We start from the raw sequence: 19,318 nt of genomic DNA, 5'->3' as shown, positions 1-19,318 counted from the left end.
CTGGAGTCGGTCAAGAGAACATGTGAAGTGATAATAAAGAAAGTTATAATGAAGAGGCGTGTGCCTCTCAGCATGGACTACATGCCTTTCTCACAGCAATTAATTGGAAACAGCTTCCAGGTCAGAGAGCATTATTTCCAGACAGATTTGAGTCCCAGCATTCTTATTTTTGAATCAAGACTTGGAACACAGTAATTCAACAAAAGCATTGTGGTTCTTGCTATTACAGTTATTAGCTTCAGATACCTATCTTCCATGTATTTACCTAATCCTTTTATCACCACCAATGGTAATAACTATTGCAGCATCCTATTCTGGTAGTTAATTATGTGTTGTGCAAGTACTTCCTTTTGTTTGTTTTAAACCTGCTACCTATCAATTTGAATTAATTACTGTGCTGTTGTTTTACTTTGAGACAGGTTTTTTTTTACTCTCTCCATGCCCTGAGTGAAATTATCAACCTTTATTATGGCCCTATTCATTTTTCTAATTCTATAAGTGCATAATATTTAGCGAGGGAAGATTCTTGCCTGTTCTTCTGTAAATTAGAAGATGCCTTTAGAAATGTATAGCCTTTCTGGTGTGTCCTCTGGTTGTGTGGTTTCAGTTGAAGAAAAGGACATTTTAAAATACAAAGTAATCATCACCACGAAGTAAAAAAAACTGCAAGAGTTACTACTAACCCACAGAAGTAGAGCACATCCATGCCCTTTAAAAGATCATTTATAGTATCAGAATGCATTTTAAATAATCCATTCAAAAATGGGATTGTAGAGTGTTGTCCTAAATTATTCAGATGGATAGAATCCTAACAAACTGGATGGATTTAAAAGGAGATTAAGGGCAAAATCCTATGCATGTTTAGACAGAAAAAATCCTACAAATCCCAGTATGCCCCAGCCAGCCATGGGGCATGCTAGGAGTTGTAGGACTTTTTTCTGTCTAAACATGCATAGGCTTGCATCTTAAATAAATTAATGGATGATATCATTGGCTACTAGTTATGATGGGTATATATTACACCCAGTACCAGAGGCAGTAGGTGTCTCTGTACCAGTTACTGGGAAACACAACACTATATGTCTCTCTGAGTTTTTTAACGGTTTTTAATGCTTTATGTGTGTCTGTTCTGTGTTTTAGAATTTTAAATTTTGTATACTCGTTTTTATCTTAATTTTAGAATTTCTGTAAACCGCCCAGAGAGCCCTGGCTATGGGAGCGGTATATAAGTGCAATAAATAAATAAAAATATTGCAGTCATGTACTGCTTGTGGATTTCCCATACATATGGTTGACTACTGTGGGAAGAGAATACTGGATTAGAGAAGGCCCATCCAGCATGTCTCTCTTTATATTCTTAAAAAAAGGAAAGGAACCTCTCGTGGAAATCTCTTGAGTCATTACTGACTCCTAGAGGGAAGCCTGCTTTCGCTGACGTTTTCTTGGCAGACTTCGTAGTGGGGTGGTTTGCTATTGCCTTCCCCAGTCACAGTTACTTTTCCCCCAGCTAGCTGGGTACTCATTTTACCGACCTTGGAAGGATGGGAGGTTGAGTCAACCTGAACCGGCTGCCTGAGAACCAGCTTCCGCTGTGATTGAACTCAGGCCGTGGGGAGAGTTTCGGCTGCAGTAACTGCCGCTTACCACTCTGCGCCACACGAGGCTCCTTTATATTCTTACCAGCTACTTATTATTTATTTATTTATTTATATAGCACCATCAATGTACATGGTGCTGTACAGAGTAAAACAGTAAATAGCAAGACTCTGCCGCATAGGCTTACATTCTAATAAAATCATAATGAAACAATAAGGAGGGGAAGAGAATGCAAACAGGCACAGGGTAGGGTAAACAGGCACTGGGTAGGGTAAAACTAACAGTATAAAGTCAGAACAAAATCAAGTTTTAAAAGCTTTAGGAAAAAGAAAAGTTTTTAGCTGAGCTTTAAAAGCTGCGATTGAACTTGTAGTTCTCAAATGTTCTGGAAGAGCGTTCCAGGCATAAGGGACAGCAGAAGAAAATTGACGAAGCTGAGCAAGGGAAGTAGAGACCCTTGGGCAGGCGAGAAACATGGCATCAGAGGAGCGAAGAGCACGAGCGGGGCAATAGTGTGAGATGAGAGAGGAGAGATAGGAAGGCGCTAGACAGTGAAAATGTGTGTGCACACTAAAATGTGTGTGTGTGTGTGTGCACGTGCACGCAATGACAATATTGCTCCAAATTCTGCTTTGAATCACTTAGAGCTGGAGTTATTTATCTGAAGGACTGGAGCACATCTAGTTACAACATAATGCAGGGATGGGGAACCTCTGGCCCGTGGGCTCAGTTCAGACCACCAGGCCTCCCCAACCTGCGAAGGCTTCAGGCGATGCCCTGCCCCCTTCCCTAGAAGGAAGGAGAGTGGGAGAACAGCTCCCAATTCACTGCGGCCTCAAGGGGCCACAACTCCTCAAGGCTCAGTGAAGTTCACTCCCCACTCACCTTTCCCTGATCAGGGAAGGTGAGGGAGGAGCAAAGGGAGCTCCAGATTAAGCCTGGAGAAGCTTCTCCTCAAGGCACCACTCAGGGATTTCCCACATCTCTTATCCCAGATCCAGGATGGTGGAGCTGATTCCCAACTGAGCCCACACCTTGAAGAGTCACTCTGTGAGGCACCAGCTCAGGGCTTTGCTCCCCTCTACTTCAGGATGTGTGCAGCTGGCTAAGGCCTACGTCCCTCACTCCTGAGCCTTTCCAAACAGGAAAGGCAAGGGGTGGAGCAAAACCAGCACCTGACCTTGCTGTAGTTTGAAGTGCCAGCTCAGTATTTTGCCCGCTGCTTTCCCCAACTGTGAATGTAGGGACAGGCAAACCCCGCTAAGTGCTTTGTTTTCCCCTTGGCTTTCCCAGTCAGGAAGGAGTGAGTGACACTGGCTTCTGACTGAGCAACCAACTTGAGGCGCGTTCCTTAAGCCAGCAGCAAAGTCAGGAGCTAGGTCAGGCCCTCTCCACTCCTCAGCTGACCAGTGGGAATCAGCTGAGCCCTGGAAGGGGGGTGACTTTCATCCTGATCATAGTGTTCAGTGGGGAGGTTTACATTGCTAGCATGGGGATGAAAATGCTCCCCCTTCCCCAGCTGATCCACATGGATCAGCAGAGGAATGGATGTCTGTTCAGTGTGTGAAAGGGGTGAGTGTTTGTCTAGAGTTTTTCTCTGGGGGGAGGGGTGCTTGCTAGCAGGGGCTGTTCCCACTGATGACATGTGGCTTATGACATCCTGGCCTGGGGCCAATTTGGCCCTCAGGCAGAAAATAGTTCCATAACCCTGCTGTAGGCAACGGTTTCTCTACGGAATGGGTTTATGAGTATAGCCTTAAAAGCCCAGCTTTTAAAATCAAATTTACTTTGGAACAAGGAACATTTTTTTAATGGGCCATACTCATTCTCAGGTGATTAGGCTGGAATTAGCTTTATTAGAATTATCACTCTATTTAAAGGAAACCTACTTTTAAGTTCAATGTACCATACCTTTTAATCGCATACCTTCAAAGAACCATTTATATCTAGACTTTCTGTTTTTAATATACATGTAAAATGCTCCTATATATAGCTGATATATTATGGTGTTCCTTTTAAGAAGGACATGGTTTGCAGAGATGACTGAGAAGTTTATCAAAGGCTAAAGAAGGCACATTCCTATAGTTCTGACTAACCTTGTTTTAAACATCCTTGTGATGGGAGTTTCCACGGCTTCCCTTGAGGGATCACGCAGAAAGCTCTGTCTCCTTATGCAGAGAGAGGTTAGCCTCTCTCAATTTAATCCCATATCATAGTAGTAATTTGATACTAGGTTGCTGGCTGCCCATACTCCAGTTTCTATTTGCTGCCTTGCTACTTTGGGTGACAGCATAATCAGACAGTGGCAAAATCAGAGCGTGCTTCATGTCCTAGGGGAGGTGTGTGTTGTGCGTGTGGTGCGTGTGGTGAGGGAAGTAGCCTCCTCATCCGCCCCAAGGAGTCAGCTGTAGACATGAGAGGAATGCAACTGCAATGCCAAGAATCTCTTGCTAGTACGACCCATCATAGGGGAGACCATTTTAAGTGAATTGAAGGGAGCAGGAAACAGTAGCAGCCCAGTAGAAAATTATAAACCTAGGAGAGAACTTAGTATTAGCAAGAGACTTTTGAAGTGGGATGGAATGAAGCACCAAAGGCACTCCTTTGTAATATTTTGAAAACATACCACCAAAGAATAGTTTCCAAAAGTGGGGAATAGCCCTTTATTTCTCCCACCTTCCCATTTTATGAAGGGGTGGGATTGGGAAGGGCCATACTTTGTGCTGCTGTTTAAAATGGCAGTTTAAACATTGAGGATGAGTACACAAGAAGCATTTACTGTCATTGTTTAAAATATCAGGAGAGGAGACACACATTATCCTGAAAGTAGAACATTTGACCCCGGAAGAATTTCTCTTAAAGAAGAAAGGTACTCTGTACATGCTCAGATGACTGTTAGATTTATATCTACTTCACACATTCTAGGTAGCATGGTTAAAAACTCAGATTTTAAAAAAGCCCAAACTACCACTAGCAATAGTCTAAATATCAATAGTTTATAGCATACCATAGTGTAGTGTAGGCCTGTGGCTAAGAGGCTTGACATATGAATAAGGAAGTCCCAGATTCAAATTTCACCTCTGCCATGAGCTTACTAGGCGGCCTTTGGCAAGAATACACACTTTCTTGCCTCGGTACCATGCATCTGCAATATCAAGGATAATGTTACTGACCAAGTTTGTTTCAAATTTTAAAATATGTTTATACCATCATGTAAAACATATCCAGGCAGTGTACAAGATTGACAAGGTTCCTGTAATGATTTGTTTAATTACATGTTTAATCCTCATAATAACAAAATTGTCTGGGTTGGTTACATAAAGCCAAACAAATAAAATACTACACAACTAGATAGTCCACCTGAAGAACTTTGAACACTCGACAGCACGATGCACGTAAAGAATTCCTACCATTCTTATTAAAAACAAACAGCGAGCAACTCTGTGGGTGTTTCTGCCTCTCTTGGGTATCTATTTACAAATGATTTCTAAATATTTATGAAAAGTAAGATGTCAGGCGCTGTTAGTAGTGACTATTCTGATTTACAAAGTGCAACATGACCGCGGACAGGTGAAGCAGTGATTGAAGGAATGAGATTTAAAAGAAAACAAACTAGAAGCCACCCAGAAACCTCACCCTTCCTTCCTTCCTCTCTCTCTCTCTCTCCTCCCCCCGTCAGTCAACGGACGCGCATGCGTACAGCAGAGCGGCTCGAGAGCCGGAGCAAAGCGGGTTTCCCAGCATGCCCCGCGACCCCCCCCCTCCCGTGTGGGTGGGTGAGCTGAGTGAATCTGTCCGGCCGATGATGGAGCTGAGACTGTAATGGCGGGCGGCAGCGGCTCGGCTTCGGCGCTGCTCTGACACCGGGCTAATCCTCCGCGCGGCCTTGGCCGTCCCTCCCTGGGCCGGGCCTCCCCACAGGCAGCACCGCTCAGAGCTCGGCAGCGCACGCAAGGCAGGAAGAGGAAGAGGGGGCGGACTCCCCACAGACAATGGACGAACATCCCGGCACCGGCGGGGGGATCATGGCGGGGGCCACCCCGAGACCCCAACAGCAGGCGCTGCCGCCCACCGGAGGGGGCGTTAACTCTCAGCTGCTCGGTCCGGGTTGTGCGGGGCCTGGCGGCGGCGGGGGAAGTCTACCGCCACAGCAACCTCAAGGTCCGGCGGCTCAGGAAGCGGTGGGCCCCGGTAGCGGGTCGGAGCTGTCCCGGCCTCAACACTACACGATCCCGGGGATCCTGCACTACATCCAGCACGAGTGGGCCCGCTTCGAAATGGAGCGCGCTCATTGGGAGGTGGAAAGGGCCGAGCTCCAGGTAGGGATGAGCCGGGGTTTGAGCGACCGAGCGAGGAGGGGAGCACAATGGGAGAGTGACTGAGACGAGGTTGGTCCGTGCCGGGTATAGGAAAGGGAGCTGCCGCTTTCGGATAGCGGCGGCATGGTCGAGGGGTGAACCCGGCAGGAGAGGACAAAAGTACCTGTGTCTGTGGCGGGTCCGGTGAGGCGTGGCGGGCGTCACTCGGCACATCCCCCTCACGGCTCCTCGGGTTGGGCTGCCTTCCCCGAGGCAGCCATTTTGGTTTCTAGTATGGCGCCGCCTGGTTTGGGCCTGTCAAGCTAGTCCGGAGACAGGAGGGTTGACTTCTCCTCCTCGCTCTGTCCCGGGCCCAGATTAGAGACGCCGTCTGAAATCTGGGCAGGGGGAGACGGGCGCCTTGACAGTTACTGTGTCGCACGCGGGAGCGCCGTGTTTTCGATTCCGGAGCCCGCCGGACATTTCGGAGGCTTTTACGGCCTAGCGAGAGGACAGGAGTCATCTCTGACTAGGGAGCATCACGATCCAACTGCGCTTAGCCCCCGACCATTTTCTCAACTGCCACCTTGGGAATGCAAATCACGCGCGTTCTTCGTGACAGTTCTTCGCGAGGGACTCGCCTTCTTTCCAGGAATAGGAGGCGTGGCCCCCTGCCCTCCCCTTTCAGTACCCACATGGACGACACTACCAGTAAAAACAAAAAACAGGGACTGATAAATATGATGGATCATTGATCTCACTAGGCTTCTTACCTTAATTCTGCTTACATTTACAAAAGTGGTGACTGTCAAATACAAGTGTTGTATAGTCATATTTATCAGGGATACATAATTGGCCAGGGCTTCCTACTGAGTGTGTGCATTACTGGTGGTAAATCTGGTTTTGTTACTAGTGATGTGTGGATTGTCATTCAAATTGGGTGTATAGATGTAAAGCTGCATGCATCTTCAGCCCTGTTCAGACAACACGCTAAACCATGCTGCTTAACCACAAAATGGTTAATGGAATCCATTAACCATTGTGGTTAAGCAGCATGGTTTAGCGTGTTGTCCGAATGAGAACTTTATCATTAAATCTAAATGTATCTTTCAAATTGGTAGGCTTTTAAGCAGCAAGATGGGGTGTAACTAGGTTTTTTTTTACGTTGTTTAATGATGAAAATTAAACTGGCATTCATACAGGATATATCCCATGACTTAGCTGTGTGTTCATATAAAGTTACTGTAAGGAGCAGTGCTAATAAGGTGTGATGTGTTTTAAAAGTTAAGATGTGCAGTTTGTGCTGGATATGGTTGGTTTTCAAGACAGACAAGACTTGGATCTGGAAGTCCCAATTCTGTCAAAGAACAAGTACTGCTTGTCCAAGGCTAAACAATCTCTTGTCCTCAGTTTCCTGTTTGGGAGGAAGGAGAATAAGCTTACAAGATTCTTGTGAGGAGAACACTGAAATTTGTAAAATGTTCTGTAAAATTAGAACTGTAAAAGAGCATATAAAGTACTCAAGACTAGAATGCCTGCTTGATGTACAGTGTTGTTACTGATGACTAGGGAATGACTGAGTAATTGATGAATAATGTTTTGGGTAGATCCATCATTTAATAGAAGAATGACACCTTTTGTTGGCTTCAGGGATCATTTACACCAAAGTGAGTGAGTGGCCATGTTCTTTATGAGGTTACATGATCCAAGTGTGTCATCCAAAATCATCTGTTTAAAACATGTAGGGTCCCTTTTGATTTTAAGTCTGTCTTCATTTAGGGTGCAATTCTATGCATGTTTAGATGGGGGGAAAGTCCTACAATCCCAGTATTCCTCAGCCAGCCATGCTGACAGAGGAGCAGAGTAATACTAAGTGGGCTTGGGAGAATGTGATGTGACAGATGTATCATCATGTCAGAAGCCCTTCCGATTCTTGCTCACCAAGATAAGTGTGTGCAGAGTGGTGTTCTTTCCTTTAGCGGTGTGGGGTTTTTCCTTGGATCCCTTGCGGGATTTTCAAGGCTTTGGATCTAGCATATCCAAAGCCACCTGTTCCTTGCCATGTGACACCCTGTTTTGGGGTCTTCCTCCAGCTATTGCTGGTGGAAACACTACTGACAGTAGCCTCATTCCAATAGAGCTCTCCATGGGGGTAGTGGGTGGGTGTGTTCTGCAATGGTAGAGCACCTCTCTGCCATTGGAGGCATCTTAGCCCCCTCCAGCAAGCAATACCACGGGGTTAGGATTGTGCTATAAATCCTTATTCCTTTGACAGTTTGATAGAACATGTGCCCAGGGTTGTTTACAGATACCTTAGAGCAGTTTGTTTGTGTTTTTTGTTGTCTAACTCTTATTCTCTTAGTTTGTCATCCCTGCCTAAATTGGTTTTGAAATAGTGGTATCGTCTTGCAAACAACCACTAACATCATGCAAGTCTTATTTTGCTTCATAGTAATCGTATGCTTTTATTTAAGAAAAGCCAGTTTTGTTTGCCAACTGAACAGTGTTCAGTTCTTCAGGAAACCCAACTTCAGTGTTTTTCCTCTTCTCAAGAAGGGACCAAAGCAGTATCTTAGACAGATCCTACTTGATCCAACATGCAGAAAGAAATCAGTGGCAGCTAAAGAATGCTTTTTGTTTCTAAGGGCTTGTTTTGTGTGGGTTTAGTTTCTTGAATTTGAAGCTTATTCTGCTTATGGTTCTCTAGATTAAAAGCACCATTACCTGCTGGTCATTTCAACATCATGCCACTATTAGGAACTCAAGTTCTTAAAGAGCTTCCCACACTCTTTAAGGTATAGCTTGCCTAGCTGAATTAAGTCTTGAAAATTATTGCTACACTGGAGAATGTGCCTGGTAATATAAATTTCATTTGGGCAGCTCTGTGCATTTCCAGTATAGAGTCCCATTCTGGGATGCCTTATGTTAGCTGTCCCATCTTGGTGCCCCTCAGATGTATTGGGACTACAACTCTAAACATTCCCTAGCCAGAATCTGGAGAGCACTAGGTTGGGAAATTTCCAGTACAAATTAGGCTAGCTTGCATAGGGTCATTTACATTGGGAAAAATTCTGATGTCCTAGAGACTTCTAATTTAACATGTTTATTTTACTTGTATGTAGTAAACAACAAAGCTAAAAAAAATGAAAGAAAAATGAAAGCACACAATGTGATTTAACTGTTATGTTATGTAGAATGTTTTATTGGAATACTTGTAAAAATTTAAAGACAATACTATGTACTTCCCTTAAATTGTTTAAACTTCAGCGGAAAAAAAGAAAAGTACTGAAAACTGTTGACACACACTAATTAATTTTAGCAACCCAAACAAGTGTGTATGATATACTGACAACCACTCATCTATTTCAAAAGATTTCAACTCTCTTCTACTAGGGTTGTTTGGGGCATCGTTCATTTCACTGTCACTACTACTTGGTTCCATTTCTCGCTGAGACATATATGTATTTCAAAGACATATATGTATTCTTTCACATACAACTTTGAAACTTGCCTAATAATTTGTTTGCAACTGACATACATTCATTATAAATGTAATAAATAATACTAATACTAATTGAGAGGTGATCAAGAGGTCAGTTGCCTTCCAACTCCAAGCAGTCTTGGATGATGCAGTTTTTCAAATTGGCTTCAGGGCAGGATATGGAGTTGAGACTGCTGTGGTTGCCTTAGTGGATGATCTACGCTTGAGTATTGACAGGAGGAGTGTGTCCCTGCTGGTACTTTTGGACTTCTCAGTGGCCTTCGATACCATTAACCATGGTATCCTTCTGGAACTCCTGAGGGAATCGGGGGCACTGTGCTCCAGTGGTTCTGGTCCTACCTCTCGGGTAGGTTCCAGATGGTGATACTTGGGAGTAGCTGCTCCTCAAAGAAGGAGCTGCTGAATGGCATACTACAAGGTGCCATCTTATCCCCAATGCTGTTTAGCATCTACATGAAACCGCTGGGAGAGATCATCCAGAGGCATGGAGCAGGGTGCTATCAGTATGCTGATGAAACCCAAATATATTTCTCTATACCTTCGACAACAGCGTCAGCTAAGGATAGTGTGTCTCCTCTGAATTATTGCTTGGAGGAGGTAATGGGCTGGATGAGTAAAAACAAGCTGAAGCTGAATCAAGACAGAGGTGCTTACTGTCAAGGCCCCTAACCAGGCTTTGGAGGTGTATCGACCAGTTCTGGATGGGGTTACACTCCCCCTGAAAGACTGCGTTCACAGCTTGGGGGTGCTTCTGGATCCATTGCTCCAAATAGATGCAACGGCCAGGAGTGCCTACTATCAGCTTTGGCTAATATGCCAGCTGTACCCCTTCCTAGAGTTAGAAGTCCTAAAGATGGTAGAGCACACTTCCAAGCTCATCTTCTGCAATGCACTGTACATAGGGCTACCTTTGTACCTAGTTTGGAAACTTCAACTAGTTCAAAATATGGCAACCAGGTTGGTCACCAGCACACCTAGGGGTATTACGCCAACTTTAAAATTGCTCCACTGGCTGTCAATTCGTTTCCGGGCGAACTATAAAGTGTTGGTTACCTTTAAAGCCCTACATGGTTTGGGTCCAGGTTACCTGCGGGATCGCCTTCCCCTGTACAATCCACCCTGCACACTCAGGTCCTCTGAGAAGAATTTACTCTAGTCAGCCAAAACTAGGCTGACAACTGTTACCCAGAGGACCTGTGGAATGGCCTACCGAGAGAGATTCATCAACTTAATAGTCTTTCTGAGTTTAAGAAAGCCATAAAGACTGCTCTTCCAGCAGACCTACCCAGATGAATTTTTATTTTTATATTGTATCAGTTTTATATATTTTTAATCAGTTTTATGCATTTTATGGTATTTTTGTATTTAATGTTGTTCCCCTCCTCGATCCAGAGGGAGAGGCGGTTAAGAAATAAATGTATTATTACTATTACTATTATTATTACTACTAATGAAATTATGAAATGGAAAATTTTCTGCAGAAAAAATGAAGCACTAGGTTAAGAAGATTGAACTCTTGTGAGTATAAAGTGGTGCTACTCCTATATTCCGTTCAAATGTCTCCCTCTACTGCCAGGGGTAAATCTGACAATTTATGGGAGACTGGTAAATTCCCAGAACTCATATTCCAAACTGCAGAACCTCAGATTCCTGGATACCTGTGATGAATTAGGGTTCTCCCCTCCAGGCTAATTATTTTCATTAGAAGTTAACTGGCTATCCTGGAATAAGAGAATAGCTTATGGTAGATCTAACTAAAATTCAAATAGACTAGGTGTTAAGAATACTGCAAATGGAATAACTGGAGATTATGATTATAACTGGTGCATGACTTGATGGGTAAGAAACTGGTTAATGGACAGAATTCTTTAAGCTGGAGAATCTGACTGTCTACCAATGCCCTCAGGGAAATTATCCCCTGTTTTGTCTATGGAAGCAGGGAGAAGTCTTACCAGCCCTTTGTTATTTTACTTGATTGAACACAACTAGAGAAGGAAACCTTCCAGAAAAGTCTTGCTGCTTTCTGAAACTGACAGATCTGGAAGTTTCCCTCCATCTTTCTCCAGATCTGGAGTAAGGCAGGACAGTCTTGTTCATCTTGTGCTCCGATTCAGAGAAACTCATCACAACAGGAATGAGTTCCATCCAACTAGGGAGGAAGGTGAAGTCTTATCCTGCAGTTGTGCTGGGTGTTTGTGGTGTTAGGAGCTTTTAGATTAACTGATGAATTTGTTATGAATTGATTATTTAAAGGACTGACAAACTTAGGGCACAGTCCTATATTTGTGTCATTAGATGGAAGCCTCTGGGTGGATTCCAGAGATCCCCTTCTGAGATCATATCAGCGTCTATGGCCTTGGAGGGGGAACTTTGAGGAAACCTATGGTTCCTGGGATGCTCCTCAGGGACCATAGGACTACTGTCCCCTGTATTGAGCTTACTAAAGAAACTGGAACTGAGCATTTGTTAAATTGAGTGCTATACAATTGATCAATGGAGCTGGCCAATTAGGTATTGATTGAAATTTATATCAAAGAAAATGAATACATGACAAATGAGAAAACCAGTGGATGCATCAGCAGAAGAAAGATTTTCTACACTATAAGAAGTTATAAAATCAATAATATGTTTTAGATTGTGTGATGTTTAAAAACATTTAAACCAGAGGTTTTTTTAAAAAAAAAACATTGAAGAAGTGAATGGAAAAAGAACTAAACAAAGCATTGCTGTTGAGTTTATTTTTGAGCTAATAGATAACATTTTAAGAACTGCTTATAAAAATGCTGTATAGAAGTTATTCAGTGACAATTGATGATGCTATCTTTTATTAGTCTTCTCAGAAGTAATTGAATCCAGATAAATTGATATAAAATTGCATCCTAAAACAAACTGTATATGTTGTGGCATTTTCTCTGAAATGTTATTATGTAAATTGGGATTTCATTTTAAATTGATTATAAAAGAAAGACTATAATCAGAGAGGAGCCAAAGAATTTTTGGAACTACAAGATTTAAACATCTTGCGCCAAGAGTTAGACTGAAAGAAGAAAAGAAACCGTGCGGTGGGGAAGGTTTCCAGAATTAAAACTATTTTTTATTCCCCCCCCCCTTGTTTGTTACTGCTTTTAAAAAGAGAAAAACTCATTCTAAGCAGTAAGGGTTGTGTTGTTGGAGGGTGTAAATTTAAGGTGGAATTGATGGAAATTGGAGATCCCATCTGTGTGGATTTTAGTACCTTCTATTCACATATGGAGCTCTATTCTATAATGCCTCTGTGTGTACCAAAAGAAAGGGAGCAATGATAAGTAAGTGAATTATAACAACAAGAAAAGTTGTAGAAGGCATGTAAAATTTCAAATCTCAAAATATAATTCACGACACACAGGAAATAAAGATTGGTCCAGTGATCTATATTGACTGTGCTCCTGTGGTACTTACATGCAAATGCAAAAGGAAGATAGCAGGGAAAATCCAATTATTTTACAACTTCTTACAAAATCAAAAGCTAGTGCAGTAAATAAATATAAATAAATAAGAACATAAGAGTTATGCTGGATCAAACCAAGCATCCATCTAGTCCAACGCTCTGTTCACACAGTGGCCAACCAGCTGTTGACCAGGGACTCATACAAAGGCAAGATGGAATTCTTCTTTGTCACAAATACCATTCAAGAAGCCCATCTGAAATGTCTTGAAGACAAAGTTAAGGCAGTAGCAAAGGGACATTTCAGTTTATTATAAAAATGAAAGGTAGAAATATCAGGAAACGATATCAAAAGAAAAAAACAGATTGAGAAATCAGTGTAACCAGAATAGTGGTCTGTAGATTAAACAACAATTAAATACAGCAAGGGATAAATTGTAGTGGATATTTACCACACAATCAGAACTGTACATTACTCCAGAATAAATTTGGAAACAAGTTGGTGAAACTGCCTATTTTCTCTGTTGTTAGCAAATGGGGAAAAACTACCAGCCAAGAGCTCTTGCATATGTATAGAATAAGAGATTGTGCAAGTGTTTTGTTATTAGAATGTTACAGTGATTAAAAAACCTAGTAAAAAATGAGATTCAGAACATTCCAGCAAACTCCTGAATTATCACAGAAAAATAGACTGGAACTAATTACAGGGCAGGAAGAATTCACAGCTATGACCATTAAAATATTTAGGTCCCTATGGTTTTAATCTTGAGTGTTTAAGTAGTTTGGTGCTAATGCTGGCACAAAAATTAGAGTTTGATCCAAAGGTTCCTTTCTTCTACTGAGGGAGATATTCCACTGATAGAAGGACTTGTTCTGTTGAAGAAAGTGAACCTTTAGTTCAAGCTTGTATTCCTTTGGTCTTCAACGTTGTGTCCATGGGCACAATGACACTCTTGGACACCTCCAGCTGTGTCTGTGGGGTTTTCTGCTCCCAGCCCCCTTAGAAATTGATTTAAGCTTGAAAGCAATGGGTGCATGGCTTTCTTTCCAGTGCTTGAACCTGCCTTTGATCAAATGTTCAGGCAGGGGAGTAGAAAAGAGTTGCTTCCTGGTCCTTTCACCTACATGGCCCTTTTCCCTCTGCTCTCTCTCCCCTCTCAGCATCTAGTATTGCTGTCTCACCTCTGCACCTTGACCTTGGTCTTACTCTCCCTTTCCGGTACTTTCCTTTTTGGCGCTGAGTGATTTGGGTCTGGAGAGGGTGGGTGGACTTAACAATCCTATTGAATTCCAAGGAAGTATGCATAGAGTTGCAACCTTAGAAAGGTAGGATTGGGGGCAGGAATAGATGGGAGAGTGAGTGTGTTTGTCTGGGCTCATCTACACCAAGCAGGATATTCCAATATGAAAGCGGTATGAAAACAGTATATAAAAGGCAAGAGCCACATGGCTGCTTTATAGCAGTATTGAAGCGTGCTGACAGCTGTTGGGGCCCATTGACACATACCATATACCACTTTCATACCACTTCTACATCCTGCTTGTTGTAGATGTGTCATGGGCCCCAACAGTTGTCAGTGCACTTCAGAACCACTAGAAAGTAGTGTAGATCCTGCAGTGCACTTCAATACTGCTAAAGCAGTAGTGTGGCTCCTGCCTTTTATATACTGCTTTCATAGCACTTTCATAGTGGAATATCCTTTGGTGTAGATGATGTGTGAGAGAGGGGTGGATGGGTCTCTGGCAAGAGCTATAGCAGAAATACTATAAAAAGGATCCAGCGCCATTCCCAAGGTGATTTAAACTAAATAATACAAAGTGTAATTTGAGATGAGGATCTGCTGAATTTTGTATAAGATTTTGTATTGTGATTTGTCTCTGAATACCTAACATAGTACTCTGTATGAAGTAGTTGTTTCTATCCAGACTCTTTGATACAAGCCATTTTGCCCTCTAAGGCAGGGAAACCACGCATTCCATGTTTAATCAAAGTTCTGCAGTTTTCTGTAGGAAATATAACAGCTTTCATACATTATTCTATATTTTTATTTCCCATCTTTGCTACTGTTATTAACACTTCTTTTATTTATAATCAGCACTTATGAAACAATGGAAAACAAAATTGTTGAGAGATATGACGGAATAGTAAGGGAGGCCATTTCAGATTTGGTTTTGAAGTGGTGTATAGAACCAGTTTGTATGACAAGATGTATGGGCGCTCCTGAAACCAGATCACATATGGTTTTAAAACATAGAGGAATGTGGGTGACTGCACTTCTGTCCTACTTAAAAGATACCCCTTTAATAAACCCAACTAGGAGCCAGTTTAACGTAGTTATTTGAGTTTGTACTAGGACTGGAGATCCAGGTTTAGATTTCTACTTGGCCACAGAATTGGAAGGGACCTCAGGTGCAATCTTAATTCAGCCTCACTGGTTGCCTTGGGCGAGTCACTCTCTCTTAGCCTAGCCTGGTTTGCGTGTTTGTGAGGATAAAATGGTGGTGGTGGTGGGACCATGTACACAGCCTTGGGCTCTTGGGGAAATGCAGAATACAAAATGTAATAAATATTATTTATTTAAAGCATTTTTATCCTGCTCTTCAGCTGAAAAGGTAAAAACAAGGCAGTCTCTGCTTCCGGATTTACAATCTAAAAGACATGTCACAAAAAGGCAGAGGGGAAAAAGTAGAGTTAGGCACCGATTCTTAGTCAAATAATAGTTTTTGTAATGATCAGGTGGACTAGAAACAGTTCAAGAGAGAAAGAAACTGATGGACCTGGACTTTCAGCAGAGCTGATGGAATTGCCCAGCTTTCCATCTCTCCTTTTTCTGCAGCCTGTTGGAATGGCTGGAGACAGTTGAGGGTGGAAAGTCCAGTGGAGCTATTCTGTCAGCAGAGCTGATGGAATGACCCTGCTTTATATTGTATTTTGTATTGGTTTTTAAATTGTTGGTTGTTTTTATGTTCTTCGTGGTTTTAATTTTTGTGAACCGCCCAGAGAGCTTTGACTGTTGGGCAGTATAAAAATGTAATAAATAAATACAAATCCTTGGAGGAGAGGAATGATGCAAATGTGATATTGTTTTATTTAAGTAGAAGCTAAATAGTGCAATCTGTACACATCTACTCAGAAGTAAGTCCCATTGTGTGCAATAAGATTTACTCTCAGGTAAATGGATATAGGATCCCAGGCAAAATAAATTAAGGTCTTCCAGGTTTCATAATTTTACCAGTCTTCATTGACAAGTTCCTTCTTCAATTAACAAATCAAGGTCCAGTCTTACATAGAAAATTTCATTTTTCATAAACAGGGTGCTCTTGGCTCAAGTAAACACAAGGGAATGTTCACCAGTTGCCTCCTGAAAATCTGCTCTGGAGAGTTAGAGGGCCCTCTGGAGAAGTGTGGAAGTTTATAGAAGCCTCCATGGTTTAATCTCAGGCTTTATTTGATTTAAATGTCTGAGATATTGAAAGGAAGTGGTTTTCAGTCAAAGCCGTATTTTAAAAGTTATGCAAGATGGCTATGACAGTTCTCAAGGTTTGACTATTTCTTTTGACGGTTTATGTAATACAAGATATAAAGAGTTAAAGCAGCCCACAAACCATATTATTTCTTTGTAGACTACCTGATAAGGTTAAGCATGTAAACTGCCGTGATAGGACAAATTAGTGTCATGGTATACAGCAAAGGAAATAAGAGAAACTCAGGTTTCTAATAGGGCATATATATCACAGCTAATTTGTGTAGGTTCCAAGATTTAACATTAGCACTTCAGTAATATGAGTTTTTGGATCCAGAGTTTTATTTATTTATTTATTTATTTATTTATTACATTTCTATACCACCCAATAGCCGAAGCTCTTTGGGCGGTTCACAACTCTGGGAGTGAACAGAACTCCACTCACAAGATGCTTCTGTTGGAGGAAGTGTGAGATGCTATTTTCACCTATTTCCCCTTCCATTCCTAGAAAAGCTGCTCCAGGGAGTAGGTGGAGCAGAGTGGGATGTTGCATGAGGGGTTACAGAGGAAAGGGGAATGTGCTAAAATGGATGAAACTTAAATGGATAAATAAAAAAAAAGTACTGTAGGTTGGGAAATCGACTAATCTGGATGGAGATTTCAATGTGACTTTGGATGGGGTTACACCCCTCCTGAAAGGCCAGGCATGCAGTCTGGCAGTGCTCCTGGGCTCAGCACTTCCTATGGATGCACAGCTAGTGTCAGCTGCCAGGAGCACTTTTTACCATCTTACACTGTTTAAACAGCTGCAGCCCTAAATAGAGATAGCTGACTTAGCCACAGTGAGAGATGCCTTGGTTACATCCAGGTTTGATTGGTGCATTGTGATCTGTGTGGTGCTGCCCTAGAACACAATTCAGAAACTGCAACTGGTAAAGAATGCAGCAGCTACAACGCTTGTGGTAGTTAGGTGTTTGGATCATGTTGCTCCTGTTCTGCTTCATTTACATTGGCAGCTTGTGAACTTCTAGACTCAATTCAAGATGTTGATTTTGGCCTTTAAAGCCCTAAATGGTTTGGGACCACATTATCTGAAGGACTGCCTACACCTGTATGAGCCTGTCAGAGCATTAAGATCACATACTGTTTGTGGCCCTTGTTAACAGCTTGGCTGCACCGTTCTGGACTTACTTTCAGCAATCCTTACTTCCTCTTCAGCTTCTCCCTTCATCTTTAGTCCACTCCATTCAGTAGGGCCTCCCTGAGAGGCTGCTGCATGGAGGACATTTAAAGCCCTAAACGGTTTGGGGCCAGGTTATTTGAAGGAACACCTCCTCCCATATATACCTGCCCGGACCTTAAGATCATCTACAGGGGCCTTTCTCCGTGAGCCCCTGCCAAAGGAAGTGAGGCAGGTGGCTACTAGGAGGAGGGCTTTCTCCGCTGTGGCACCCCAGTTGTGGAACGAGCTCCCCAGAGAGGTCCGCCTGGCGCCTAGGCTGTACTGCTTTCGTTGCCAGCTGAAGACCTTTTTATTCACTCAGTATTTTAACACTTAATTTTAACTTAAATTTAAATTTTACTGTTTTAACTCTATTTTAATCTTATATCAATTTTTCTGCGTGGTTTTATCCTGGTTGCGCATTTTATACTGTATTTCGTAATTGTGCTTTTAACCTGTTGGATGTTTAATTGTGGTTTTAATTTTTGTGAACCACCCAGAGAGCTTCGGCTATTGGGCGGTATAAAAATGTAATAAATAAATAAGATGAGAAAATAATCTTTCATCAAACAACTCCTTCTGCTAGCATTTCTCTTGATTCATCCAATCCATTGCCTACATTAGGCCACGAGATGATAATTTCTGTCTGTATTGGGCCCACAGTGCTATTTCAGACTTTAAATGGCCAATTGCCTGACTGATGCGTAGTAATAACTTTGAGACAACCAGACAGGAAACCTTTAATAATTTGAAAGCATTGATATTATTATTTGTTTGTTTTTCAAGCTATTCATGTGCTGCTCATGACCAATGTTGGTATTTGTAGACTAGTGAAAAATTCTCTGGGCTGCTAACTTTTGTGTTGATATTTTGTAGAGCTGTGCTGTTGAACACACTTCCATGAAAGCTGTTGCAACTGCTTACAGATCTTATTTTATATAGATATTTATATCCTGCATTTCTAAGGCCAGAGAGGCTTACAGCAATTTAAAACCATAATACAATTAAAAAATCCATTCATCCAATAAAATACAGAGGCATTATAAATACAATAGGCATATAGAGGTATTATAAATGGATTACCTAGATCCAGGCCTGGTTATGGGACGGAAACAGTCTTGGTCACCCTGGTTGATGACTTACGCTGGGGAATGGATGGGGGTAGTGCAACCCTATTGGTTCTTCTGGACCTCTCAGCGGCTTTCAATACCATTGGCCATGGTATTCTTCCGGATTATTTATCTTGATTGGGCTTGGGAGACACAGCTTTAAAGTGGTTCTGGTCCTTTCTGGAGGAGCGGTCTCAGAAGATAGTACTGGGGGACTTCTGTTCCACCCCATGGCCAGTAGCCTGTGGGGTGCCTCAAGTTTCTATCTTGTCCCCCATGCTTTTTAACATGAAACTGCTCCTCATCAGGAGGTTTGGGCTGAAGTGTCATCAGTATGTGGATGATACTCAGCTCTAACTCTTGTTTCCATCTGTATATCCCAGGGAGGCTGTGGAACTCTTGAACCAGTGTCTGAAGGCTGTTTTGGGATGGATGGGGGAGAACAAGCTGAAACTTAATCCAGACAAGACGGAGGTACTGTTGTTGGGAAACCAACTACTTCAGATGGAGGTTTTACAACTGGTCTTAGGTGGGGTGGTACTCCCCCGTAAAAGACCAAGTACACAGTTTGGGAGTCCTCCAGGACTCTGAGCTAACTGTTGAAGCCTAGGTGGTTGCACTGTCCAGGAGTGTATTCTAGCATCTTAGGCTGGTATGCCAGCTGCGGCCCTACCTGGAGAGGATAGGGCCTCAGTTACCCATG

At 42.4% G+C, this 19,318-nt stretch overlaps 2 protein-coding genes across 6 annotated transcripts in view; one reads left to right on the top strand and one right to left on the bottom strand.

The window, feature by feature from the left end:
• AP4S1 (adaptor related protein complex 4 subunit sigma 1) overlaps positions 1–6,435 on the bottom strand; it is a 36,887-nt gene extending 30,452 nt beyond the window's left edge. The window contains exon 1 of one of the 3 annotated variants that reach the window (XM_063117770.1): positions 6,079–6,435. The gene's annotated coding sequence lies outside the window, so the exon portion shown is untranslated. Of the gene's footprint in view, positions 1–3,692; positions 3,761–4,603; positions 4,626–6,078 lie in introns of those variants that run through there. The other 2 variants (XM_063117772.1, XM_063117771.1) reach the window with 2 other exon arrangements.
• The window catches only part of STRN3 (striatin 3), a 58,734-nt gene continuing 44,856 nt past the window's right edge, over positions 5,441–19,318 (top strand). Inside the window, exon 1 of one of the 3 annotated variants that reach the window (XM_063117766.1) lies at positions 5,441–5,915. In XM_063117766.1, coding sequence (XP_062973836.1) covers positions 5,589–5,915 — 327 coding nt within the window. In that variant the 5' untranslated portion in view covers positions 5,441–5,588. The remainder of the gene's footprint in view (positions 5,916–19,318) is intronic. The other 2 variants (XM_063117767.1, XM_063117768.1) reach the window with 2 other exon arrangements.

Source organism: Elgaria multicarinata, chromosome 2 (genome assembly GCF_023053635.1).
Source record: "Elgaria multicarinata webbii isolate HBS135686 ecotype San Diego chromosome 2, rElgMul1.1.pri, whole genome shotgun sequence".
Lineage (NCBI taxonomy): Eukaryota > Metazoa > Chordata > Lepidosauria > Squamata > Anguidae > Elgaria > Elgaria multicarinata.
Note: the sequence above shows the minus strand (reverse complement) of the source record. Positions and strands in the feature narration are given on the sequence as shown.